The 27,800-nt window shown below is 40.9% G+C and overlaps 1 protein-coding gene across 7 annotated transcripts; it reads right to left on the bottom strand.

Moving 5' to 3' along the window:
* Positions 1 to 682: 682 nt before the first annotated feature.
* ST3GAL5 (ST3 beta-galactoside alpha-2,3-sialyltransferase 5) lies at positions 683 to 27,800 on the bottom strand. 7 transcript variants are annotated; one of them, XM_075499549.1, is made up of 7 exons: positions 27,689 to 27,794; positions 12,988 to 13,099; positions 11,076 to 11,184; positions 8,445 to 8,788; positions 6,848 to 7,034; positions 5,134 to 5,292; positions 686 to 3,844 (listed from the first exon to the last, which is right to left on the bottom strand). In XM_075499549.1, the coding sequence occupies exons 1-7, from the start codon at positions 27,723 to 27,725 to the stop codon at positions 3,581 to 3,583; spliced, it is 1,212 nt and encodes a 403-aa protein (XP_075355664.1). In that variant the 5' UTR covers positions 27,726 to 27,794; the 3' UTR covers positions 686 to 3,580. The 7 variants fall into 7 exon arrangements, with proteins under 7 accessions (XP_075355669.1, XP_075355664.1, XP_075355667.1 ...); XM_075499552.1 differs by having other exon boundaries at positions 688 to 3,844; positions 12,978 to 13,099; positions 27,689 to 27,800; XM_075499550.1 differs by lacking the exon at positions 27,689 to 27,794 and adding an exon at positions 13,186 to 13,204 and having other exon boundaries at positions 688 to 3,844; positions 11,070 to 11,184.

Below are 27,800 nucleotides of genomic sequence, written 5' to 3'. Positions count from 1 at the left end.
ACTTTCCCACTCTGCAGCCAAGCAGATCTATATGTCTTCTCCTGCAACTTTGGCACATGTTCATGGCATCATAAGAAATAAATTGTAACCTTACCCATGGTACTTTCCCAAGGCGACATCAGTTGGTCTCCAGCTAAAGATAAACCAGCTGGGTGCAGGACTCCTATAAATACTTGAAAAACAGCACCACAAAGTCACACTTGACAATTCAAAGTTCCCATTTGTTTGAACAAATCGGATCTAGACAAAATAAATATGCTGTTCACCTCTTTTGCTATTCCCTAAGTGGCCATACAAATCTGAACATATTGAAAGAATAAAAAAAAAGCTTCACAAATTATCTAAATCTTCAAAACAGTTTCAGAATTGTTCAGTCCTAACAGAGAATTTCTATTTATCTCACCTGAAAGACCGAAGCATAACAGAAAATGCAAGTACTTAATGACAACTCTAAATTCAAGGTAGGACAAAGTTGAAGCTATGTTCCCTGCACAGGAGCCATGAAAAAAATTCAGCATCAGAACAGGTCAGACACATCATAACTGTGATAGCTCCTACACAGAAAAGAGAGTTAAAGAGAAATTCTGATGTGGAACACAATGGCTTTATCCTAGCTCCCAAATTCTTTGTTGACTTTTTAAACAAACACCATTAAGGCATATCTACAAGGGATGATGCAGATTCTTTGCAAAGCGTAACATGGGGGACACAGCAGCACGGAGACACACACAGCTTTTGTTCTTATCTCACCTCCAGCAAGACTGAAGCACACACCAGAAGCTCCAGTCTGTCTCCACCACTGAAGGAGACACACCCTTGAATTTAAGGCCAGTGCTATAACCCAGTCTGAAATATTCTCATTCACATTAGTCAGTGTTGAGATGGATCTTCTCTTCCAGGCACCAGAGAGATATAACTCTGCTGACAAGTCATAAAAAGGCATAAATGAAAGGAGAAAGAGTTATCATTGGCCACTAACTCCCCTCTTCTTGAGTGCCTGGGATGGCATCAAGACTTTCAATTGGACCAGTAAGACCTTAATAAAGGAGGCAGAACAAATTGCAAACTCTGAGACAAATACATAAGTAGAAAGTGGTTTCATCAGTTTATTGCTTTTTGCAACCTGAACTTTGCTGCCATTTCACGGATGGTTGAGTCTGTGCTGGCGTATTCAATGCAGTATACACTACCATGGAGAACAATGTTTTATCACAAGCTGTAAAACTGGTGGGAAAACAATCTACTCCTACATCAACATAATTTGAGAATTTGACAGTAAATACAGCATCTCCAAAAAGCTATTGGCATTTACATTAATCAACTGATTATTTTTAAGTTACTGAGTAAAGCAAACTGGTGAGGGACCAAGTGCTCTGAAACACGAACTTTCGGTGTATTCAGGATGTCCTCCCAACACACACGTTCTGAAATCTTCCAAAATTTCGCTAATACCAAATGAAATTAAGGTACTTTGCTTCCAGTTTAAATACCAGGAGAAAATAATTAGTGCATTTTAATATATTAACTAAAAGACTATCTGTATAAAACTCTTCACACATGAAATATTTTTAAATTAAACAATATAATTGTTATACTTACAAGAAAAACATACACTAGAAATTTATTGCTAGTACAAAAATTAATGTGTTTCACAGAGGAGGAGAAGTTAGATTAATATTATTGCTATAAACACAAACAGTGCCAGAGACAAGAATCTGATTTTCAAATTTGCTCACCATCCACCACTGGCTTTCAAGGACATGTAGGTACATGTGACTTACAAAAGATGAGGTCCCCAACTTTCTTCAGATTTACATTTGTGATCTGATGTCATTTTATTGCCTTTTACTATAATGGCCATTTAGTATCATTATACTAAATACCATTTAGTATAATGATAGTACAAGATCAGTCTGCTGCTCCTGCATTCTAACATTATCATTCATTAGGACTTCTCTCAGGGTGGGGTGGGGGGGACACCACCAAAATAAAAAACCCAACCACCCTAATCTTGCTTTCCCACATTAGTATTTTGAAAATTTAAAACAACTACATTCATATCTCAGCCCACAACAACAACAAAAAAAACCCAAGTGGGAATGGTCACCATGTGGAGAGTCCATGACTATGAATAACATTTCTAGGCCAACCTTGGATCAATTTGCTAACAAGCTTTCACATCCAAAGAAAGCATTTATCATATACTGTAGATTAACAACACTACTCAGTGCACACACATTCATACTCTGCTAGTAACAAAATGAAAATGAACACCGAAACCTGGTTGCAGATCTGCACAGTCCAGTTTCTTTGCAATGCACTGATTTCCAGTCACAAGAACATATATTTATATCTTCTTTTTTTTTTTTTTTTCAAGTATGCTGCTTTCAGCAGTTATCTAGCTTGCTACTAGATCATACTACTTTCTCAAAGTGATTTTCTTCTTAACTTATACACACTCATTCAACTTCTGACTTAAAAGCTGATCTGGGAAAACCAACAACTCTACCCCTCCCTTCAGTTAACCAGTGAACACTAGAGTTCATAACGGTTATCATAATTGTAAACTATTATGGTTACGGTATCTGTAATTAATTAGTAAAGGATGATAAAGTAAACCAATGGAAATTTTAGCCTAGTCATAGATTCTATTATTGCTAAATGGAAGATTTATACAAACCAGTGTCTTATAGAACCAGCAATTCTCAAGTCACTAAAAAAAAGGGGGGGGGGGGGGAGCAGATTTTATATTAATGCCTTTCTTAATTGGGGTAGCTGAACTCTGCTGCAAATCAACTAGTTTGAAACATTTATCTGGGTATTAAGGAATGAAAATGACAAAAGATCTGATTCAGATGAAAGTCTCCTACTGACTAAATCCTCTTACAGTGTGCCCTGGGCCCAAACATGCCTCATGATAAAGCAGGATTCTAACCCAATACATTAATGCATCAATGATTTTAATATCAATCACGAATGCCAAAGTACTTACTATTCAGTTGTTGCCACAACAGTTCCTTTTCCTTCACCTCCACTCCCACACTCCTCCTCCACCCCCAACAAAAAATTAGTACAAAACCAAAAGAATATAAATATTTGAGGGGGAAACACAACGCTCAAGTTGCAAGAAATGAAAGACTTGAGAAGCATACGCCTTTCTTTTCATGGTATACATGAAAAGGAGTCATACACCAAGAATTGGATCGACAAAGACAGTAGTTCAGTGGAAAATAACTCTTGTATGCTGTTAGACAACTCAGGCTAGTGTTGTGCGCACCATATACATCTGAAAAGAAAAACTCTGCTTTTCTTCAGACAACTTAAAACATTAAATATTTTAAATGGATCTCTTTCAACTCCAAGTTGTATTTACATAGTTATCCACAAAAATGTGCAAAGTAAAATCTGACATCAAAATAAATGTGAAAGTCCAACAAATTGAACTTGACATTAAAAAAGGCAGCTGAGATTCTATGTCCATTCTATACACACTTTAAAGAACTACTTAAGACAGTGAAAAGGTTGTTCCAGCTGAACCTCTGGAAATGTAACAAATCCAAGCCATGCCACGCTTCAATCACTAGCTGTCTTTGACACAGAATTCACAATGTATCCCACCAGTGAGGTCTTTGACAACTTTTTCTTTGATCAGTTTTTGCAGGAATTTTGTTTCGCTTGTCACATTGTGCATAGTTTGTCCGTTCATGGCAGCCATGCAGAGGTTGTTGTAATAGTGCAAAGGTGTGCTGGGCTGATCGAGGTCATATCCAAATCCTGCTAAGCTCACTTCATCACATAAATGTGTGGCCAGAACAACTGCTGTGACCCCAATTGTAGGTACATTCTAAAAACGGGGGAAAAAGAAGCCTGCTAAATTCAAATATATTCTCCTTTGCCAGTTTTATAAACATTTTACAAAATTTAAAGGCTTTGTCTATTCCCTCTCCTCACTTAAAACTGAAGTAAATTAAACAATCAATTAAAACTAAAATCAATTACAACTAAAACTAAAAATAAATTAAATTATCAAGTAAAACTAAAAACTTCAGGGCCAAATACTAATACAACTTGAGTATTTGCCTGTAACAAGACTTTTGGCTGTCAACTCTAAATCTTTTTCTGTGAAGACAAGATGCCTTATTACTATGTAGTTAAACTACAAGTGAACCCTCGCTCCAAACACTCAAATGACTCCTGACATGCAGTTAAACTTGACATTTCTTGATGTACGCTTACTTCAGTCTTGAGCAACAGGCTCTCTAACAGGATTCTTCATAACACGCCTTTTCACTGAATAACCCGTGAAGAAGGCAAGTACACTACGATACAACTAACAGATACGTAGCTTGGTATGTAACATTATTTTTATAAATAAACGTGAGAAGATCCTTCAAACATTTGTGCAATAATGCTACCATTAAATGCTTTCACACAAAAGGTAAAAAGATGATGGTTATTCAGTACTTTTCATAGTTCAAGAGAACTAGTGACATCCAATTTCTCAAACGAATAATTACAATAACAAAAATGCAGTGTATAATTAAACTGGGCAATTCATCACTCCATACTATTGCTGGCGTGAAAGAAGTAGAGGGAGGATATATCCATCAGTTGCTATTGAGCACATTGGCATACACAGCAATTCCAACAGCTGGAAGGTTGCTTTACACTGGGGCTTGGTTTCCGTACTCTCTCTGCTTTCCCTGCAGCTAGAGACACATCTGTCTCTAGCTGATTGCTGGTTTGATTTAACAGGGCTGCTCTCAACACACTTAACATACATCAAATGCATGTTTTGAATATTTAACACCAGTAACCATGATGTGTGAGTGAACACACTGTACTGGCATGCATTTATGTCTCACTGCATCTGTATGCTTTGTAAAACAAGCCATTTCATGTCAGCATGCACAGACATACCACCTTATCTAAAAAGGTGAGCCGAAATCCTACTTTGATTTTACACAAGAAAATACAAGAGTCTTCTGAGAGCGCATTAATTTCCCTGTTACTTGACACCAGCTCTGAAATCGCACAGAGAAACTATATTGAAGGAAGAGCCCAAAACTTTTTTCAGTTTCTTATCTTAGTTTGTATTTTATAGTCTCCTTCTCCTAAAAGGAAACTTCTTACCTTATCCCAACCCCAGAATTTTGATCGAGGTTCAGGAAACTGTAAAATGTCAAAAGCTGTCTCTTTGATGATGACTGGATTCAGAATCCGAAACTGCTTTGATGTAAAAGGAATTTTGTCAGCAACCTCCTTCCAAAAGAAGAGTCGCACCCAGAGCGGCTAAGAGACAGAAAAAAATAGTTCAGCAAAGGCAAACTCTGAGACTGCAAAGTGCATGGCATACAGTATGCAAGGAATAGAATCCATCAGTGATTCTGAGAAATTCAGCAGTTTACAGCTAAGGTGGGCTCAGGAATACCAGTGTATAGCTCAAGTGACTAACCAAAAAGAAGAAAAACCTTCTAAGTATTTGAAATTGCAGAGAGGATAGCAGGGGACAAAGTTGTTTATTCTGAATATTTGACTGCACTTTGTGTTTAATCAGTCAACATATCCACCAGAATCCACAAGGTTCTTTGGACCTTCCCCAGCACAACTGAGCAGGCAGCGGTATTTAAAGAAATGGGAAAGGGAACCACAGTTTTCCACAAACATTAATCAGGCATTCTGAAGCAAGTACTGGATTTAAAACAATTTTGCTCAGGCTTTAAAGTGAACAGCTGTTGTTTGACAGAATCCACCTAGTGATAAATGTAGCACTTCAGAAGAGGATTTACACAAGACTCAGCAACCTAGATTCTGATCTCATGCCACTTGCAGTCAATTAGATGCATGCTAATGGAAAAAAACAATACTAAAATCAGGCTCATTTTACAAATCTTTCCATATAATGCATAACACTAAGCAAATGATAAAATTTACATAGCTGCAACATAGACCTATATTTTTTAAACAGGCTTATTGCTACCCTAACATACAAAGCTACAGCAGATTAAACTGATAAAAACCTAGGTTGCCATGGTCCCGTCTTCCCACCGGTGCTCTGAACAAGCTTACTAAAGTACCAATGCCTGCACAGAGAGCTGATCCAACTGAAAACCTAGTATTTGAAAGGAGAAGCATGCTTTCAGTTCACAGAATCATGGAGTGGTTGAGGTTGGAAGGGAACTCTGGAGGTCAAGTGGTCCAACAACCCTGCTCAAGCAGGGACACCTAAAGCTGGTTGGCCAGGACCACGTCCAGATGACCTTTGACTATCTCCAAGGATGGAGACTCCACAACCTCCCTGGGCAACCTCTGCCAGTGCTTGGTCACCCTCACAGAAAAAAAAAAGTGTTTCCTGATGTTCAGAGGGACCCTCCTGTGTTTCAGTTTGTGCCCATTGCCTCTGGTCCTGTCACTGGGCACCACTGAAAAGAGGTGCAGGTATTAACTGCAGGTATACCTATTGTAGCAGCACATGCTTTAGCTGTTAAAAAAAAAAAAATGGACTGGTGTCCAGAAATCTAATTTCTGTTTCAGGCTCTGCAGACTTGTTCAAGTCACTTAAACCTAATGTGAAATGAATTCCACTTTAGTAAACACTCGATATGTCATGTAGCTTGGTGCAAATCACCAATATCTGCAGAAAAAAAAAGTGTTACTGTCAGCATGGGCCTTCAACATGAATGCTGGTACCAACTGTAACTAGGAGACATAGCTAAAAACCCCACAAAGTTAAATAAAAGATCCTCAGGATAATAAAACAGGAAGTAACAGATTAGCCAGCTTCTCAAGCATTAAAAAAGAGAAAACAAACAAACAAAATCAGATACATAACTGCCACATTACATACCAAGGTTTCATTTTTTACCATTGCTTGAAGCCAATTGAAATCAACACTTTTAAACAAAACAGCCACAAACAAGCTAGCAGGAGGATACTCATGTTCAGAAAGGGGGGCTCCTTCCGGGTAAGTCATCCGTATAGTAGTTTTGTTACCAACGTGATCTGTGTATCCTTGAACTGGTGCATCATTTAACCTAACAAAAAAAAAAAAACCAACAAAAAACCCACAAATGGATTACAATCTCATTAAGTCATCAGACACTAAGCAAAGAACTTTTATTTGGCCCACAGATTTTTAAGATAGTGGAGTACAGCATTTTCTTAGTATCTCCATGTTCCTCGCCTCACACGCTCATCCATCCCTTAACTTTGAGAGGAAGCCAATTCTATTTCTAGATTAACTGGCACAAGTGCAAAAAGAAAAGCTTGAATAGAAAAGTAACTTAAAGCAGCATTGCAGAATTTCATATTCATTGCCTTGTGCCAAAGAGGCTTAAAAGAAGAAGGGAAGGAAAACACATAGGAAGTTGCCTGTATTATCTTTTTATATATAGATATATATATACACACATACACACATATATACACACACACACGAGTATTACACACAGAAAGGCATTAAAATTATCCTTTCAATACAATGTAACACATCCTTTAGGTTTACATCATTCCATCTCACCAAAAATTTCAGATGCTAGCACACTGCTGACAAGAACAGCATCATCCAGCTCCATCAGTTCTGCAGAACAGCATAAGTCCTGCAAACTTTTCTACATCAACAGAAAAGTCACCTTTGTGCTGCCAGCCCTAATTTCAGAGAACAGTTAATGCAAGTTCTCTGCCCCTCCACATGCTAACAGGTTTGTTTACCTTCGTATAAGAGATACTGACTCAGTGTATCAAGTCTTCCCTTTTTAAGAGGAGCAAGTCTTAGTTTACAAAGCAACTTGCGAAAATGCTTGTATTAAATTCATTTGTGACTTTACATGATTCAAAATACGAAGAAGGAGAGTTCAAACAGTAATGTTCAGAAGGCACGAATACAGAGCATGTATTCATTTAATTCAGACATTAGAGAACATGGGTAATCATAGAAAGTATGCACTGATCTTGGAAAGATAAGGAAAGATAAGCATGCTATACAGTATGTAAGCAAACTGTATACTGAAACACCAATTAATTTTTATGGTGTGAAATAGCTGTTATAAAAAAGATCCTTCAAATAAGCATCCCAACTAACCAAGGGGAAAAAGGCAGAGATGAGTCCTAAAGCCTACCTCTGAAAGCTTAAACATATGAATGGATAAAAACAGGATTGTCTACTTGTCTATGATTTCACTGGTTTCTATCTCATTTCTGCCCATGGTTTTTTTGTATCGGAAGTCCACAACAATTACACTGAATTCCTGCCTTGTGAACATGCCAATTTATTTTGCTCCTAAGACTTCAAATTCCACCAAGTCACAAGTAAATTTCTCAAAAGTACTTTCACAAATAGTCTTATAAGTTGCATAAATGTTCGAGATACTTTCCCCTTAAAAAAACAAAGTCGGCTCATAAAGTAAAGTTGAAGTAGTTGGAATCCTTAAATGGAAAAAACGTACCTTATAACAATATCAAACTGATTCAATAAGTGACCTAGCTCTGATCCGTGAAGAATTCCACCACTGCCAACAACAACACAACGCTTACAGTGTTTTGACTTCAAATTTTCTGGTAAATCATGCTCAGGTAAGAGTTCAAGGAGATTTTTAAGCTTTTCAAAGAACTTGTGAAATCCAAAAGGAGGTTCATATTTAAATAAAGCTTCATCTTCATTTACATTTTTTCTTACAAAGGGAGATATGTCCACGCTATATTTCTCTGCAAATAACTTCCCCATTTCTTTCTTCACATAAGAAGGCCGGCACTGTTCCTGCAGTGCAGCGCTGGCATACTGTTGTGCTCTCTAAAACAAAACATACATGATTTCAGTCAGGAAAGCTAGCTTCAGGAACATACAAAGCCCTCTTAATGCAACCCACCAGCTGACCACTGGTGTTTATAAAGAAACAGAGGGGTTTATAAAGAAAGCTTAAACATGGAAATACAAGACATTTTAAAGCATTCACTTAAACGCAGATACTAAACAGTGCAGGGTGAAAACCTGCAAAGGAATGTGTCTCCATCCAATCACTTAAATCTGGATAGGAGCTTTTCTAAAGAATAAATTAGGCTACTAAAAGAGATAAGTGAAAATGAGCCATTTGAGAACATTTGTACTGTTACTTACAAAAACAGATTAAAAAAATCTAGACAAACTTCTACCCATCTAATTCAGCAGCAAGCCAGCAAGCGGAATTCTACTCTGCTGCTCAATTTCATGGCCCGAGTTCTGCCTGCGGTAGGTTTTTACCAGAGACACATCCACTGGGTAAAAGTTCTGTGAAATGGCAGGCTGGACTTCCTTACTAATCCAAATGAAGCAATGCTTCTTCCAGAAGTATTGCTAAAGTGGTATTGCTAATGACTAAAATACAACTTTAAAAGGAATGCAAGGTGGAGGTGTTTCAGGTCTTCTTTCAAAGACTAGTCACCAAAATAAAAGACTACAGTTCCATATTGCATAAAAAGATTAAGCCGTCAGATAAAACTATATATTGATCTGTCTCATTAAAAAACAAACAAACAAAAAAACTATTCATGTACATTTTTTAGAAATCTGTAGTGGCAAGCCGGTATCTGATGTACCGAAGAAGAGAAATAGCAAAGGTATTATTTTTATCAGTTAAAATAAAATCTTTTTGCATGTTCTCTTCCCCAATACAACTCTGCTGATCTCTCCTCCACCGTAATTTAAAAAAAAAAAAACAAACAAACATGAGCAAACACAGGAGTCACAGAGTCAAGATTCAAACCTTGGGCTACCTCAGTTCCCCTTCTGTACTGTTAAGGAAAGGGAAGTGTGTATCTGGGCACACAAGGAGGGAAATTGTGCTGCCCTTTTTTTTTTTTTTAAAAAAAAACAAGATTGTTCTACAGAACTGCCTCTTCCATCATTACAAAGGTCTCTAAGTCTGGGCATAAACACCCCACTTCTTCCTTGGCAAAGCACGACTGAGCAACTTCATGCTGTACTTTGCCAGCAAGAGTCAGTGCATCTTTGGAAGAGCCTCATTTTTAAGGCTGACAGTTGTACATCCTATCAGTAAAAATTAATGCCAATCACTGGACAACTGCCCCTAACAGTCTGCAATCAGCTACTACCTAACTAGACAAAGAGCAATGCTATTTCCTCATCCTGCATCTAACACAAACTAAATGAATCATGAGACAGCAACAGAGACAGTTCATGCAGCCTTTAGGTTTGCTTGGCTTAAGGTGGTGGTTGTTTGGAAGCAAGAATATGTTATAGAGAAAAGAAATAAGTCAACTGAGAAGAAAAGGGGAGGCAAAGAGGCTCAGAAGGAGAAAAACATGCACTGAAGAAGGTGGGAGAGGATGCACATGCAGCGATGCTAAGATGAGACTATCTTAAATCAGGGCTTCTGCTATAAGTTGTGTCTTTCACACAACATTCAAAGACAGAAATGTAACAACTCCAAGCCAAGGTGTACTGTTATAAAGAGCAAACAGGTTAAGTAGCAAAGGCAGAGAAATGTCAGCAAGAATTACGAGAAAGCTTTATTGGCATCTGTTACACCAGCTTAAAAGCCACACACAAAAATGTAGTTGAAGTAAGTCGCTGTTACATAAATAAATGAACCAAGAGCCGCACCCTCCTGCGCATTTGCCCTGTGATTCCAAAAACATCTGCACAACTACAAGGCAAAGCAGACTGGGGAACCGGCTTAGGTAAAAAAAAACTTTTGGTTTAATATATTAGGTTTGGGGCTTTTTTTTTTTTTCTTTTAAATATGTTACTTTTCATTTGCATCAATTTTCTGCTCACCAGTGTCATCTGCACTGACACAATAGTACGATGACATGTCCATTTCAAATGTTATTCTTAACAGTCACAGTTATCTCATTTTACCCCTAAAAATCCAGTTTCTCTACGCACTTCTGTTGTCACTCCACAAGAACAAAACCCAGAAGTTCTACGGCATGAAATGAAGCAAAATATATTTTCCCCTCACAGGATAATTTCAGTATTCTAGTTCTTTGTTATAGACCCTTATAACTCTTATAGTGTCAATTAATAACTTTTTTTAAGCCAAGTTAAAAAAAACACACTAAAAAATACCAACCCTTACACGATCGAGGTCCACAAATGGCATTTTTGTTCTGTCACATTCTTCAGGGCCAAAGCGTAATTTGAGGATATAAAGGAAACATGCTCCAACCACAAACAGTGCAAGAAGTCTAAAAACAAACAGGAGGGTGTATGGGGGGGGGGGGGGAAGAAAAAAAATATTTTTCCAGCAATCCATCAATTGTTAAAGGAGTATTTTTAAACAAATTTAAGGCAGTTGAAGAACTTCAGGTGAATACTTGCATTTGATTCAAACCAAGAAAAACTATTGCTTTGTTCACTGCAAGTCTTTCAGAACTCTTCAGAGCTATCTGCAGGAAAGTAGGAACATACGTGGATGCTTTGATAAGGAAAATGTTGCCTATCGACACTCTGATTTATGCAGTTCTATGCCTGCATCACATACTTTAAATGCATCTCTGATGGGTCAAACAGCTCTCCTCACATAAAGAAACCAAAAGTGACTTTTGTTTTCCTACTTTAAAGGGCAACTTTATTTTGAAATACATATTTTCATGCAAGTTAAAAAAAGGGATGGAACTTCAAATTGCAAGATTTTGGGCCAATGGCCATCACTCACAAGCAGAACTTTCAACTCACTGGTAGGCTAGCATGCAGAATTTAGATGCTCAGGTTTATCTTGAGAAGCCTAATTTAATTATTTACATCCCCAAAACATGCAGAAGGAAAAAAAAAACCAAACTTCAAAATTGAGTAATATAGACTATCTGTATTTTTGATCTACTCATTTCTCATTCCTAAGGAATCTCACTGTTGATCTCCAAATATTCACTTGGCTCATTTCACGTCTAAACCAATTTGCAAAAATTACATCATTATTTGGTTAGAGTTGTGGTTGTTGCTCAAGCATGTACTTTGAGCTTTATTATTGATTTACATTTCCTATGGTTTCCTAAGAACTGGACATTTGTTTAAATGTCTTTAAAAAAATATACAATCTACTAAGTGTTCAGTGCTTCTTGAAACTCTTTCAGATTAAGGTAATAGAGGTTTCCAAGATTTTCTTTTAAAAAAAGCTTATGGCATATGGGCTAATAGATGCAATTCTGGCACTTAATTTGCAGTATGTGCTGCAAATAAGGTGGCCACTGGAAAAGCAGCACTGTTGTCACATCTGATTTAATTAAATTAAATTTTGCACTGATAAGGAGTCTAAAACCTTCATTAGCATGTTAGGCTGCAATGCCTGGAAATCAGCTGACTGACAGAAACAGGGGATTCACAACAGACAAATGAGGCTGGTTTTCCTCCACAGAGCTTTATCAAGTATCTCTAGATTCAGCTGGGGCTGTACCATTCAGGTGCTCAAAACACCAGTGGATACAACACTGTGGCTTTGGGTTTTTTAAGCTTTAAGACCTAAAAATTCATGTGGCAGAGGCGCATCACAGTAGTGAGCTTTTTTGATTTAAAATATGGTTCTGGATGTACACTAGCACACACTCATTAATTCCAATTTGATGTTAAACTACAAACAATGGAGTAATGAAGATTGTGATGTTGCATTCCAGAAGTCTTCATAAACAAGTTAACTATGAGGGGACACCTCCCCAAAATACCCACTAAACATCCACTGCCTTTCAATTTCTTCAATTATCAGACTGTACAAAAGCCTCAACATTGTTACTTATCTGGATCAAAAAAAGATTGGAAATACTTGTGAGTGAAGTACTGGGATCTCACCTTGGCTTGGGAAAACAGGTACTACTACGAGAGAGCCTAGGCCCTCAAAGTGTTTTAGGTGCCTAGGGAAAGCTGTGTGCCTAACCCTCCATTTCATTCCTGTGGCAATCTCATACCTTGATTTTTGCATCCTTTTTGTAACTGCCCAGGCTAGAGGGAGAGCAACTGACCTCTATATTGCCATGACAATGACACTTACTTGCGAGTACCTTTTAAAAACCAGCTTGGTCTTCTCATCTTCACGTGCAGCCACCTTACACCATTGCACAGGAGGTGAACAATCACTTTTCAGCTTCATAGAGTTATTGTCACTCAGCATTGCTGTCAAAAAGGAAGACAAACAAAATTATCATAACTTTTTCTGAATGGAAAAAAGTTCAGAGGACATCCAATGACTGTTAACTTACTCTGTTTCCCAGAGAAGACTGTGATTCTTGGTTATCGTGTCAGGAACACCGAATCGCTCCTTACCTCCTTGTGATCAAGAATATACTCATTTCAGATGCACTGCCAGGACGTGACTCTAAAAATATGTACATGTTGCCACTTACAGGTCTTTGCATTCTTCAGAAGCCTGAAGTCTAATAATTGCAACTACATCAGTTACTGTCAAACACTATTGTTTGATCTTAGTTAAACACCATTTTGTTTGAGCGATTATTAGACTCTGGACAGTAAAAAATCGACACAGTATGCTCAGGGTATTTAGGATCCCTGGATCAGTGTCCAAGTACTACTCTACCCTGATCCCATCCTCAAAACCAGAGCCCACATCTCAAATCAACTCCCTGATTTCCCTGAGGTTAAGCAAACGTGTCTCATCATCGGTCTGAATCTACTGCTGCCCTCATCAGGAGCCCCAACAATGTGGTTAGCAACTTCAACAGCAAGCACCAGCGCAGGTGTGCAGGAAATTTTGCCTGGCACACAGCAGGACCAGGAGGCTGCCAGCACAAGGGCAGTTTCTGTGCGCAGCAGCAGCTCCCCTCCAACGAACATCATGAACCCAGCAGGAGCGCACAGTGCTCCCCCACAGATGGCCAAGTCACTGATCATTAGCTAACGAGAAGCAATCTCCATGCTTAGTGTTTGTAAGCTCCCACAAGTTTCTATCAGCATGCTTCAGTTCTGATTTTGGGAAGAAAAATGCAGGCTGGCGCATCAACTTCTCACAGACTGCTGCCATTAACCAAAGATGTGAGCAAACAAGGAAATGGCCGTGCAAAGCCTACCCATACAAGCCTGCTGGTTTTGCCCTGAAAGGAGAAGGGATACAGGCAAGGGTTTTTCCTGCCTTACCAATCAATCTCCCAAAGCAGCACTCCCTTTGATCAGCAAACCATGGAAGGGTGCAGCCTGATCCTCCACAATGCAGGATTTCAGCCTTACCCATTCCCTTTGATCTCAGTGCTTAACCCTCTCTGCTCTCCACTGCAAAGATGTCCACACTCTTCTGTTCTCTGCCCAAGAACTTTTAAGAAAAGCAGGGCTAAGGGAAGGCTTTTATCTAGGCACGATCTTCCACATTTTCTTTTCCACTCCACCTCCTTTTATTTTATATGGCGATACGACCCATTTGAACTAGCCTTTATTGCCAGATTCTTAAAAACCAGGATGAAGGAGCTGATGAGACAGAAGCATCCCCTCGAGATCTCAAATCCAGCCCACTGAAATTTCAGAGATACCCAGTTCAGAAGATGACTCAAAGTCAGTCTCTCTTTGCACAGTCACACATCATTTCTCAGTAACAAATTTGATATATGCAGTAGAAGGTCAAAAGCCACAAACCATTGTGAGACAGGGTGGAAGAAGGAGAGATAGAGGTCAACACCAGCATCTTAAGTCCTTTGAAGAGCAGACAACAGTTAAGTGATGCTTTCTAGAGTCACCTGCAAGTGGTCATAACCCACAAAACAGATCAAGGCAAAAAAAAAAGAAAAGCCTCATGGTTTTTGCCAGCAGAAAACTTCACCACTTACCTCAAACATAGGTAACTTCATTATTATGATACTACTAAGAACCTCAAATTACCCACCTAGCTGTGTTTATTAATTGCACAGACTTTCTGAGCTGTCACAGCTGTTTGTACACCTTTGTCACAAAGCAGCAATACCTTAAACCACACCTTTTAGCAGGTCTGGAAGCACTGTACAAACCGAGGTCAGTAGGATTATGTCTTGGAACAGGGTAAACCAAAACCCAAGGGGTAAGTGACACCCCAAGGTCCCCCAGAATGCTAGCAGTTAAGCTGGAAGTCAAATCCAGCTCCAGTCTCCCACACAATCTGTCAGGACACAAGACAACAGCTCACAGGGAACCTATCAAGCCTTACAAGTTCATCATTTTCTCAGAATACTACCTCATCTTTACCGGCTGCATCTATACCACTGAATAAAAACAGCACTGAGGAGCAAAACTGGGTGCTGACACCCACCACCCCAGTCATCCGCATTACAAGTCCATTTTGCTCTCGGATAAGATTTGCAGCAAATCAGTCAAGTCCGCATGGGTAAAGGCCTAGTGTGCATCAGCAAGATTTGTTACTAGGATCATACCTTAGTGCCAGTAAGGATCACCAAGTTGAACTGCTCTACCTTGAGATGTCCAGTGCCAATCCAGCAGGACTTGCACAATCACCTTATATTCCAGATATGAAACACATCCTTCCCTGCCACACTACGCAGACAAGACAACTAAGCAACCCCTGTCCTGGTTTCAGCTAGGATAGAGTTAATTTTCTTCCTAGTAGCTGGTATAGTGCTGTGGTTTGGATTTAGCATGAGAATAATGTGATAACACACTGATGTTTTAGTTGTTGTTAAGTAGTGCTTATACTAAGTCAAGGACTTTTCAGCTTCCCATGCTCTGTCAGCGAGGAGGTGCACAAGAAGCTGGGAGGGAGCACAGTCGGGACAGTTGACCCAAACTGGCCAGAGGGCTATTCCATACTATATGATGTCATGCTCAGTATATAAAGCTGGGGGAAGAAGGAGGAAGGGGGGGGTGTTCAGAGTGATGGCGTTTGTCTTCCCAGGTAACCGTTACGTGTGATGGAGCCCTGCTTTCCTGGAGATGGCTGAACACCTGCCTGCCCATGGGAAGGAGTGAATGAATTCCTTGTTTTGCTTTGCTTGCATGTGTGGCTTTTGCTTTACCTATTAAACTGTCTTTATCTCAACCCACGAGTTTTCTCACTTTTACTCTTCTGATTCTCTCACCCATCCCACCAGGGGGGAGTGAGCGAGCAGCTGTGTGGTGCTTAGTTGCTGGCTGGGGTTAAACCATGACAACCCCTCATCATGGGACCCAGTACCTTCATACCACCGTATCTTGGAGACAACAGGTATTCCCAGAGATCACGTTGCCAGCACGCACAGGGAGCAGCACCAGTTCATGGAGCCTGCCGGCACGGTCACACGTGGCACACAAAATGAGCGGCAATTAGAAGACGCTGCAGAGGAGAGTGTGAACAAGGCCTGCAGACCATGTGGAAACTTCAGGATTGCTCCACGTACTACAGAGTACCAACAGCCAGATCACCTTGGAGAAGGCTGGCTCAGACCAGCATAAACAAGAGGCACTCAGCACTGTTTGGCAGAGGGAAAGGGATTGCTCACTGACATGGATGGTTTACTGCATGGACGTGATCGCCGAATGTTGCATATGCCTAAGCTACAATGTACAACAAAACAATAATTACATCTGTCAGTTCCACAGATCTCTACATACGCGGCTGGGGAGAAGTATAAAATGGAACTTTTCTTTTTTAAAAAGAAAAGATGCTGAATGAAAAGCAAGAAACAAGCTTCAGCCATTCTCACTAGAGAACAATGCAGGTAATAATTCTCTCTCAGGTAAACAACATAAAGAGGTAACTTAATCACAGTCTAGAGGAACCTAGATTAGAACAGATTCTGCACAAAGGAATGAGTCAGACTAGGCATCAGAGAATCCTGCTACCAGGAAATCATTGCAACGAAGCGACATCGTGAGGTCTCGCTGTGGTAATGGTAACATTTATGAGGGAACAAAGTCCAGATTAAGCACATATTTTCCAACAGTTTGAATCAAATCCTTAAAGTTTTGCAGCTTGAATTACAAGGGTAAGGTTAAAGCCTCACCGCCTTTGCTTTGTTCAAAGCAGGTTTTCATTTCTTTGCAAATTAGTCTTTCCTATTCTAGGACCCAGGTTCTGTTGTAATTTGACAGAAAGACTTGCTAGTGAAAGACTGTTCAACATATATAAAACTTTTTATTGCCTAATGGCACTAATATCCTCCTGGAATCATCCTGCAGCATGGAACGACACTGCTAATCTCCTCTGCTGTATAAATTGTCAAAGAAGAGTACTCTGCAAACAGCATGCTTTTAATCATTTCCAAGGGTGAGAATTTCCTACTACAGAATTGTATGCCGACATCCTACAACAGATGCACTTTTCATGAAGCCTTTCAAAACAAAGAAAAGGGAAGGCTGCAAGAGATCTGAAAGATGGAGAAGGAACTGAAGGGGTAGAGAGTGATGAAGACAGAAGGGGATTAACGAGGAATGCAAGAATGCAATAAACAAGTGCTATCAGAAAGTCTTCCCTGCCTCTGAGCAAAATAAATTCCTGTCATCCTAAAATGGTTGCTTCACTCATCCTGGATGTGCAAAAAAAGGAACAAGGAAACACAGAGAATTTAATAAATTACCTCAGCACATCCTTTCTGAGTCCAACTCCTAGTATTTAGTATGCTCAATGGTTTTGTTTAATTTGTTTATATAACTGAAATAATGTCAGTTTTCATTTCATTTGCAAGTTTGTCAGGTTGACTTTTGTCAGTTCTGTTTACTTCAGATGATCCCTTTCTTGAGCAAGTCAATATATATAGACAGATAGATAGATCAAGTGAAAATACATCTGTCCAGCACAGCATTTTTTAAGAATTACTCAGGGTTTGATCCTGCACTCTTACCTAAGTCAATAAGTACCTTCCACTGGCTTGAAGGGCGTAAGAGTGCTCAAAAGAGTGAGGCTGGCACTAACAAGCACTTGAGAGTGCACCTTTCCTACAGTCTTCCTGGGCTTAAAAAAAAAAAACAAACAACTATGAGTTTACAGAGAGAACCATGGCAGTTAAGAATCATAGAATCATAAGATGTTTTGGATTGGAAGGGACCTTTAAAGGTCATCTAGTCCAACCCCCCTGCAAGAGCAGGGACATCTTCAACTAGAGCAGGTTGCTCAGAGCCCCATCCAACCTGACCTTGAATGTTTCCAGGGATGGGGCCTCCACTACCTCTCTGGGCAACCTGTGCCAGTGCCTCACCACCCTCATTGGAAAATATTTCTTCCTTAAATCCAGTCTAAATCTGCCCTCCCTTAGTTCAAAACCATTGCTCCTTGTCCTGTCACAAGAGGCCTTGCTAAAAAGTCTGTCCCCGTCTTTCCTATAGGCCCCCTTTAAGTACTGGAAGGCTGCTATAAGGTCTCCCTGCAGCCTTCTCTTCTCCAGGCTGAACAACCCCAACTCTCTCAGCCTGTCCTTGTAGGAGAAGTGCTCCAGCCCTCGGATCATTTTCTTGGCCCTCCTCTGGACCTGCTCCAACAGCTCCATGTCTTTCTTGCGCTGAGGACTCCAGATCTGGATGCAGTGCTCCAGGTGGGGTCTCACCAGAGCAGAGCAGAGGGGCAGAATCACCTCCCTCGACCTGCTGGCCACGCTGCTTTTGATGCAGCCCAGGATACGGTTGGCCTTCTGGGCTGCCAGTGCACATTGTTGGCTCATGTCCAGCTTTTTGTCCATCAGTACCCCCAAGTCCTTTTCCGCAGGGCTGCTGTCGATCACATAATCCCCCAGCCTGTATTGAAACCAAGGATTGCCCCGACCCAGGTGCAGGACCCCGCACTTGGCCTTGTTGAACCTCATGAGGTTCACACAGGCCCACTCCTCCAGCTTGTCCAGGTCCCTCTGGATGACATCCCGTCCTTCTGGTGTGTCAACTGCGCTACTCAGCTTGGTGTCATCTGCAAACTTGCTGAGGGTGCACTCAATCTTGCTGTCAATGTCATTGATGAAAATATTGAACAGCACTGAAACCAAGCACCAAAGACAAGCTGTGCCTATAGCATCCAGATTTTGTTGTTTGCATACAAACACCACTGCCAAACACCACTACACTCTTTCAGAAAGGGGCAGTGCTACAGTTGTTTTGAGAGCCATAAATGGAAATGTCTCAATTTGCATACAAAAGATGCCTCAGTAGTAATGCTGTATTACAATCACATTTTGCATTGACATTTCCATAGCTACTCATTGTGGTGTAATTAGTGAGGACTCGAGGGACTTAAATTTGCTTTTCATCTACTGAACTTAAGTGATCTGTGTAAAGCTGCTGCTAAAGCTAAATTGTCCATCAGTAGGAATACACTCCAAAGCTTTTTGTGGTGCTATTCTTTTCACCATAATTTACTTCTGTCTCATTGTTATTCTTAAGCAGACAAAATTTCCACACTTGGAATATTTCAGAAGCAATTAATTTAAGTCTTCAGGATGTCTTTTTATGTGGGAATGCTAAAAACTAAAAAGCAGCATGTGTTGAGTTGTAAATGACCAGGGCCACACCCTGAAAAATTGTGTGTGGTTATGTACAGCACCTGAATTTAGCCAACGACAAGGACTCTCAGCCCCCGTTGTCTGAGTGCCAACAGTGTTACCAGGAATAGGGACAGGACCAGATCAGCCTGCATACAAGTGTAGAATGAGGCATATACCTACATCCCTCACCACCCTTATCATTAAGCCCCCAGAACTGTAACCCCATGCAGGGGATGTTTCCACTTACCTCCTTTGCCCTACCAATTCAAGAACGTTCCTGTCTCCCCACACACCGAGGGTCCAGTTAACAGCCTCTACGGCTGAGCCCAGCATTTCACGTGAGCAGTTACTGTTCCAAAACAATTGTCTGTGCAGGCAAGGACCAGAGCCACAGAGGAAGCACCGGCATGGACAGTTACTGTCAGTCAGTAACTCTTCATGCAGAAGCTTATCCCCCAGATCTATGTAAGTACCTGCACATGGGCTGTTATCTACAACCTGCAACTCTACAGGCTCTTACCCGAGCCCATGGGGAAACTACCCTAGGCAAGCCACTGCTGAAAGCCCAGCAAGACAAGAGGCATCTTCTGTTCTACAGTTGCATAGCACCTAGCACATCATGATCTGGGACTACATCTGAAGCTCCTAGGAGCTGAAAATACAAATTAACTTTCCCTCTTGCAGTACCACCAGAAGTAGCAGAAACAGTCAGCTTTACGAGTCATCTGCAAGACAGTCTATCTCAAGTTCTTGCTGCACAATGCAGCCTTTGAAGTTCATGTAACAAGATCAAGAAGCTTGCAGTGTAAAGCCCATAGCAACTGAAAGCTGAAAGTCAGCTGAAAGTGCTATATAAAGGAATTGCTAATCAAGAACAACAGAGCTTGAGCAGGCAGTGAAACAGAAGGTAAAAATAATGCAAAAATACCCAAAAACACCTGCTTGTTTCAGGCCCCCTCCTGTGTGTGTAAATCACACGAACTGCTTACAAAACATACTTTCAAAAACAGTAAATGATAAAATGAAAGCTACTTAGTTTTGAGCAACATTTATGTTTCAAAAAAGAAAGGTGAAAAGCAGAGGTGTTTTCATATGGAATAAACTTGAGCAAGATACTCTTCATTGAGATGTTGTGCACATTATCAGTGATGAATTCTGCATGAACTTCCTGTTCCAAGGCTTTTTAAAGCAGCAGAAAAACCCGAAGACATACTGCAAAACTTTATGCAAGGAGTTAGAAGAGTACATTTAAGAAACCTTAAGCCAACTACAGATTTGTTCTGGGACACATTCGGGGAAAACAGATTACACAAATTAAGCGACAACTTGTCGTGGTTTAATCCCAGACAGCAACTGAGCACCACACAGCCGCTTGCTCACTCCCCCCAGTGGGATGGTGGAGAGAATCGGAAGAGTAAAAGTAAAAAGAAAAAGCCTTGTGGACTGAGGTAAGAACAGTTTAATAATTGAAATAAAATAATAATAATAATAGTAATGGTAAAAGAATGTACAAAACAAAGGATGCACAATGCAATGGCTCACCACCCGCTGACCGATGTCCAGTCCGTCTGCGAGCAGCGATCGCTGCCCCCCCCCCCCAGCCAACTCCCCCCAGTTTATATACTGAGCATGACGCCATATGGTATGGAATAGCCCTTTGGGCGGTTTGGGTCAGCTGTCCTGGCTGTGCCCCCTCCCAGCTTCTTGTGCACCTCCTCGCTGGCAGAGCATGGGAAGCTGAAAAGTCCTTTTTGACTTAGTATAAGCATTACTTAGCAGCAGCTAAAACATCAGTGTGTTATCACATTATTCTCCTGCTAAATCCAAACCATAGCACTGTACCAGCTACTAGGAAGAAAATTCACTCTATCCCAGCCAAAACCAGGACACAACTACAACACTAATGTCTGTGATTACTTGCGAGAGTTGTGTCTAGAAAAAGATTACACATTTTAACCTATCCTCATTATTGACCAAATAGATGAGATGTTAATTTTCATTAAGGCTTTTAAGACATATAATATTTGAATAGAAGGTTGTTAATTTATGTAACAACATGAAAAATAGTTTGGTAAAATTTATAGTTCAGATTAGTTTTGTTTGCTTCTGCAGTACTGAAACCCATAGAGATCAAGCATAAGGGCTGAGACGTAAAAAAAAAAAAAAGAATGGTTATTTAGGTGGTCATTCTTGGGGTTTTTTTTTTTTTAAACAGATGTAAAATATGTTTAAGAGCCATTGTTAAGCACAGCCTCCCAGTTGAAGAAACCTAAGAATATGAAAAATTTGACTTCTTTTTCTTCTCATAAGAAAGTCATTAAAAACCCTGATTCAGAAATCAGTATAGAACTCTCCCAATTCCCTCCCACATCCTCAAATCCTGTTCAACTCTCTTCAATGCTCAAAATAGTCTTGACCCAGGGAATTTTTAAATAATATAATTTATTGCCAATTATACAACTTCTAATCACTAATTCTAATATTGAGAAAAAGAAAACAAATTATTTAACCCATGAGTAAACACCTTTCCTTCCCCTTCCACAGGCTAAACTCAAGCCAAACACTTCTCCTCCTCTCCTCCTTGTCTCAATTTCCCTTATTTTTGCCACAGGTTACACGGAGCCCGTCCCAAACCCTTTGGGGAGGCGACGGGCAGTGCAGGAGCTTGGGGTCATGTGCATAATGGTTTTTGTCTTCAGCTCCTCTGTGATCCACGCTGGGTTTCCTCTGCTCCTCTCTGCTTCTTACCAGCTTACCTGCTCTGGCATAGGTGGTCCACAAGTCCCTCAGGGGTGTCCCTCCTCCAGGACTCTCCCTCCCAAGTCTCCTAATCAACCCATGATACCTTCAGATCCTTCCTATGCTTTCAAACGTCATCATCTCTTCATTGGAAACAATAAATGATAATGAAATAAATTTTGTAAATAATCTCTACCCTGTTTAAAAAAATCATAATAAACAATTTTTTAATATATTTTTTTTTACATCAACAGTGGATCAAGCCCTGTCCCAATAATATTCAGGGAGAAAAGATGAAGCTAAGGACAGTTAGTTGTGCAACCCATTATACACAGACGACTCCGCAGTTGCAAGTGTTGTACAATCTAACTGCTACATTACAACTGCAATGGATTAGAGGTATTTTTATTCATCCAAAACACAAGGCCCTTCTTAAATACAAAACCAATTTGGAAACCTACTCTCTTATAACTTAAAGAATTCATTTTAAAAAACCACAACCAACCTGGAACAACATACAAGCATCCTCTAGCAAGAGGCACCCAAGAAACTGCAACACAGTGAAGGACTGCCTCACTTTCCAATGACTTCTGCAGAAGTGAATCCAAATTTTTAAGGCAAATTTTAAACGCAGGTTTCCAGACAAGGAAAACCAATTGAAAAGCTGCCCAGATGTTGAAACTGGATTTCAAACTTAAACAAAGAAAGTAAAAAGCCTTTTATGTGAATGGGCCCATTTGCCCATAGTGACAAAATACTCAGGAAAAAGCATGGAAAGAAAAGGAACAGACAAGTAATCCCAAAGGAACTTTTTCTGATTGGAAAATTTCTTTCTATAACACAATAAACATTGAAATACCTTTTTTATTACTGTTGTTCAATAGTACATGACAAAAACCCCTTAAAACCACAAGCATGAGGAAAAATTCCAGAGATATTAAAGATCTGAGGCAGACTTATCAGAAACACTCTGACACACGATAGACTCTTGTGTTGTAAACTGTAGCAATGTATTAACTGTTGGATATTTATCTTCAAATAATCCTCTGATCATCATCCTACCACTTCCTAGCAGAAACAGTCACAAGACATGACAAGACAGCAGCCTAGGAGCTGTTGCAGCTTAGAGACCAACAGCTTCTCACCAGAGGAAAAACTGGAACTAAAATTAAAAATTAGAGACTTCTGACAATTATTTCTTCTGTTGCAACTATATAAACCCCACAGTAAAGCTGGTACTTTAACATATTCAGATATTTGATAAATTTTCTTTGAATATTATCTCCTTAGCACCTATTACTATTGAATGAAAAAAGCATTTGACAGACATGCCTTTTCTGATGAACAGTAGAGTCCGTTGTTTTGGTTAATTTAAAAAAGTCAATAGAAAGAATACATCCTTGATGGCAGAGTTTAGCCTACAATATGGTTACAAGCACCTACAACAGGACATTGATTACATCAGTGTATAATGCCTCTTACAAAATGAACTTTGACTAGTAAGGCTTTTTAATCAGACAATAAAAAGTAAAAACCAACGTCTGTACAATCTCCAATTCATTTGGTCAAGATCTGTCCCCTCAGAAAATGAGAAGGTAATACTGAATCCTACACTTGTGGACCCAATTGGCAAAAAGCAAAACAAGGATTAAATGAAAGTTTCAGAGCATTTGACAGACACTCTCAAGGGCACCGACAGGATCACAGGTGAAAATTATTTTGCCTGGAGCCACGAATACCAGCAAGAAGCAATAGTACCTTAGAGGCATCAGCGTTTTTCTCTCCAGGCCTTATGATGCTCTACTTGCATTTTCTTCTAATTGTTTAATGGCTCATTCCTTCATCCTCTTTGCAACATCAACCACCAAACTAACTCATGAAATCATTCATAACCTTACATTATTGTGTCTATTCGCCCAGTCTTCTCCTTTAGGAAGGATACACATAGCTAGGCTACAACTTGCTCTTAACCTTGGGTTATCCAGACTGAACACAAAAAAATTGGTTCCAGCTCAAATTCAGTCCAATTATCAGCTTAATTAGAGATATTCAGAGTGTAATACCATCACTTCCTTTCAGCAATATTCACAGGAAGCTTTTTGGATATTAATAGTGCCTGCTAAAATAATGTTATAGGCAAAGAACTCTTAGTGGGGTTCTGAATGACAATTCAACATTCCAAACAGGGATCGCCCTCTTGATTTCAGTTCTGCCTCAGCACCCTCTTCTCTAGTCAAGCTTTCTAAGCTTTTCTGTGAAATCTCTTTCAGGCACTCTGAAGTGAGGAATAGCAAAACTCCATAATGCATAAACACAAGAAATATCAACAAGATGTGCTTCAGCACTTAAGAGGGCAGCTGATGCTTTGCGACAGATGAAAACTATCTGAATTTGGAATTTTTCCGACTCCCAAATGAGTCACAGAAAGTCAGTGTTCCAGCCAAGCAGAAAGAAACAGGTGAGTTAAAGCACTGCTGTTGTGAATAGTGTGGTATTAAAAAGATAAGGTTTTTTCTTGCAAAGGAAGCTTTTGAGCCCCCCTCACTTTTTTTTTTTTTAGAGCAAATCCCTGTTTTCCCTTTTATATTACTTGTGTAAGAAACGGCGGCCTGCCTGCTCAGGGTGTTCAGAACCTGAGGTCAGCCACTCCTCTCAGCATCTGCTGAAGCCAGCAAACATGCAGGAAGAATGAATTCAGCGTAACAGCAGGCAGCTGCTACTCGGAAACCCCTCCCATGCACATCTCAGATGCTCCTTTCTGAGGCACATCCTCCTCCCCAGACCCACAGACCCTGCGTATGTGGAAGAGCCGCTCTGCTCCAGTACTTGGAGGAAGAGCCACGCCAGCCAGGAGGGGAGGAAGAGAGCACCGTGTATCAGCATTACCACCCACCACCAGCTGGGCGAGTTCATCCAGCACAAGTGGAAGATATTTCTGAGCCCCCACAAGAAAGTAAAAACAAATTAGGTCTTTCCCCTTACACAGGAAGTTTGAGGAATAAATCTTCCCTAAAAGAAATGGTCAGAAAGGACAGGGTATAGCATTAATCTTTACTGGGCTAAGGAAACATGCCAGCAGACTTACACAGCCAAGATGTTTCATATTACATCCGAATTATGCAGCAGAATAGCACCAAACAACTGGTAATTATGGAACAATGTTAATAGTACTGCAGCATTTTTACCACAGTATCATCTAACACTCCAAGAGATCATGGTAAAAATCACACTGGAGCCTACAGAAGCAAAAGAGGAGATCCCAAAAGCCACCCATGAAGAAAAGGCTTAAAAGGAAATTGCAATATAGCAAAGAATGTTGCTGGAACCAATTTTAGTGAGTAACTTCTGAATTCAAGACTTCAGAACCTAACAGGTTACAGAGAGCACTGGTGGGACGCGTGAAGGAAGAGCTGCTCCCAAGGAGAACAGAGAGCTCGGCTGGTCTAGCTTCGCAAAACAGGTTGAGTTTGACCTTAGATACACCAAACATGTAAACACCAATGCCAAGAGCAAACAATTCAAACAAAAGAACAATGTTAGCACACAGGAAAAAGTGGTCATAAATATATGTATGGACTATGAGCAAAAAATTCCTTAGCAGCAAAGGAACAGCCTTCCCATAGGAGTAACGGAAATTAACAGCCTACACAAGTTTTAAGTCCTTAATAATTTATGCATGACCTTATGAGAGAGAGTTGCCTGCAACTGGGGAGACTCCTCCATGATCCAGAAGTCCTATGTCTGAATTACCATCGTGCGGTTTTGAAGCTTTGGATGCACCCACTGGGGATGCTTTAATCTGTTGTGTTTGAGTAAGTTTCATTCAGACTCACTTGTAATTTGAAAATTACTCCATGACAAGTTTGAAGCATTGGGTGGGTCTTGTTCAGTAACTTAGCCTTTATCAAAACTCAAGACCTACTTAAGTTTTCCAGGAGATCTCTCATCTCAACAAAATAACTCGCCCTCCAAACACCCCAACTTTGCAGCGATCTTAGCACGTTCTGTATCCGTCACCTAAACAGATCTATGTAAAGCAAATAAAATTAAACATTTTTAGCCCATTTTCCTCAGTGAAAGGAAGTTTCTGCTATCACATTTTGTCTTCCTACATCCTGTCCCTAACTGCTTGTCAATCATTTGGCCAATTTAATCAAACTCTACAGAAGGGAGAATGCTAAATCCCAAGAAGTTCCAGGAAACCAGATGCAGGATGAGCCCATTTCTCATCAGCCCCAAGAAAGCGGCCAATGCAGCAAAGCACTTGCATGCACTAACTCTCCAGCTGCATTTTGACCTTTCAATGAGATTCCCTGCATTTGCTGCCTCTTGTCCGGGTAGCAGGGGGCTTGGGAGACAGCTCAAGGTTTCCTGGTGCGTGATCTAGAAGGGAGACAGTAACCTCGCTGCAGCAAAACAGATGGAATAACACAGTCGGCAGGAAAACCACACACCACTTCTAAACTGCATCTGTACAGTCCTGTCGTAAGCTGCGTTTAAAAACGTGTCCACTTTAGACATATAAAGAGCATTTATCTCAACAAGTTTGCTTTAGAAAAGTAAAAAATATGCATTTTTATTTACCCCTTTTCTCAGAATCAGACAAAACCAGCCATTTACCACAGGAAAGCTGTTTACCTCCAGTAATTTTATGAACATTTCCCATTCGTTTCCATAACTAAAGAGAGCTGCAAAATAAACATCTCCCCTCCATCAGCCTTATATTTTGATCTTATCTACTGAAATAGGAGGGGGGGGGGGGGGAAGGGCAGCTCAGCACAAAAAACTCTTTTTCCTGACTAGTGCTGAAGAAAATAAAAAGGGTTTGGCAGCATCGGCAGAAGCAATTTCTGTTTTGCATTTGCATCGCTCCAAGCGGGAAAAGACAAAATCACCCACAAAAAGGCTATCACAACTCACAGACAAGCAGAAGCCTGTTTTCTTTATATATATAGATACACCTTTATTTCAGAAGAACAACTCGAGACAGCCCCAACTACATTCCTCTCCCAGGAGAGGCCCAAGACAGACCTGACTTCCATCGCCCATCTGCTCAAGAACTCGCAGCTGCCACCTCACCGACCAGAGACCTCCCCGGCCCGGCGTCTCCTCGCCTTCCTTGGGAGAGACCTCAAAGCACGGGCGCTGGTGGGTACATCCTAAACACCTCAGCCCCACATCCCAGCAGGGTGGACGGCGCGGCCTGGCCTGGATGTGACCCTGGAGGCCTCCGGGCACCCCCGGCCCGCTGAGGGAGCGGCGGCCCCGTGGCATGTAAGCACCTCCAGGACTCATCGCCCCCCCCCCCCCCAAAACACCCCGAGGCATTGGTGCCTTCACGCCTCAGCAGCACCTCAGACCCTTTTCAGCAGCGACGGAAGCTCCCGGGGTGCTTCTGTGGGCAAAGCCCCCTCAGCACCACCACGCCCCCCTCAGCGCTCCGGCTCCCCACACCCGCAGCCCCCGCGCCGCCGCACCGGCCTCCCCCCCCCCCCAAAAAAAAAATCCACCCTTTCCCCCCTGCAAATTACCCCAAACCGCCGCCTCATACCCACGGGAGGCGGGTCTCCGCCGGCCCGCCGCCACCTACCTGCGCTGGGCTCGGTCCGGGCGCCTCGCCTCCGCATCGGGGCGGGGGCGGGCAGCGCGGCCCCGCCGCAGGTAACGGCCCCGAGGGAGCCGGCGGAGGGAGGGAGGGAGGG

Source organism: Mycteria americana, chromosome 4, assembly GCF_035582795.1.
Source record: "Mycteria americana isolate JAX WOST 10 ecotype Jacksonville Zoo and Gardens chromosome 4, USCA_MyAme_1.0, whole genome shotgun sequence".
NCBI classification, from domain to species: Eukaryota; Metazoa; Chordata; class Aves; order Ciconiiformes; family Ciconiidae; genus Mycteria; species Mycteria americana.
This window is presented reverse-complemented; position numbering and strand designations above follow the sequence as displayed.

What these genes read in the sequence shown, in the direction of transcription:
- ST3GAL5 (XM_075499548.1), bottom strand. Translation starts at nt 27,725, where the DNA reads ATGCGGAGGCGAGGCGCCCGGACCGAGCCCAGCGCAG. An exon ending in ACCAAGCTGGTTTTTAAAAG is followed by an intron (nt 11,185 to 12,987) that starts GTACTCGCAAGT and finishes GTTTGTTTTTAG; the next exon opens with ACTTCTTGCACTGTTTGTGG. An exon ending in CAGTTTGATATTGTTATAAG is followed by an intron (nt 7,035 to 8,444) that starts GTACGTTTTTTC and finishes TTTTTTTGTTAG; the next exon opens with GTTAAATGATGCACCAGTTC.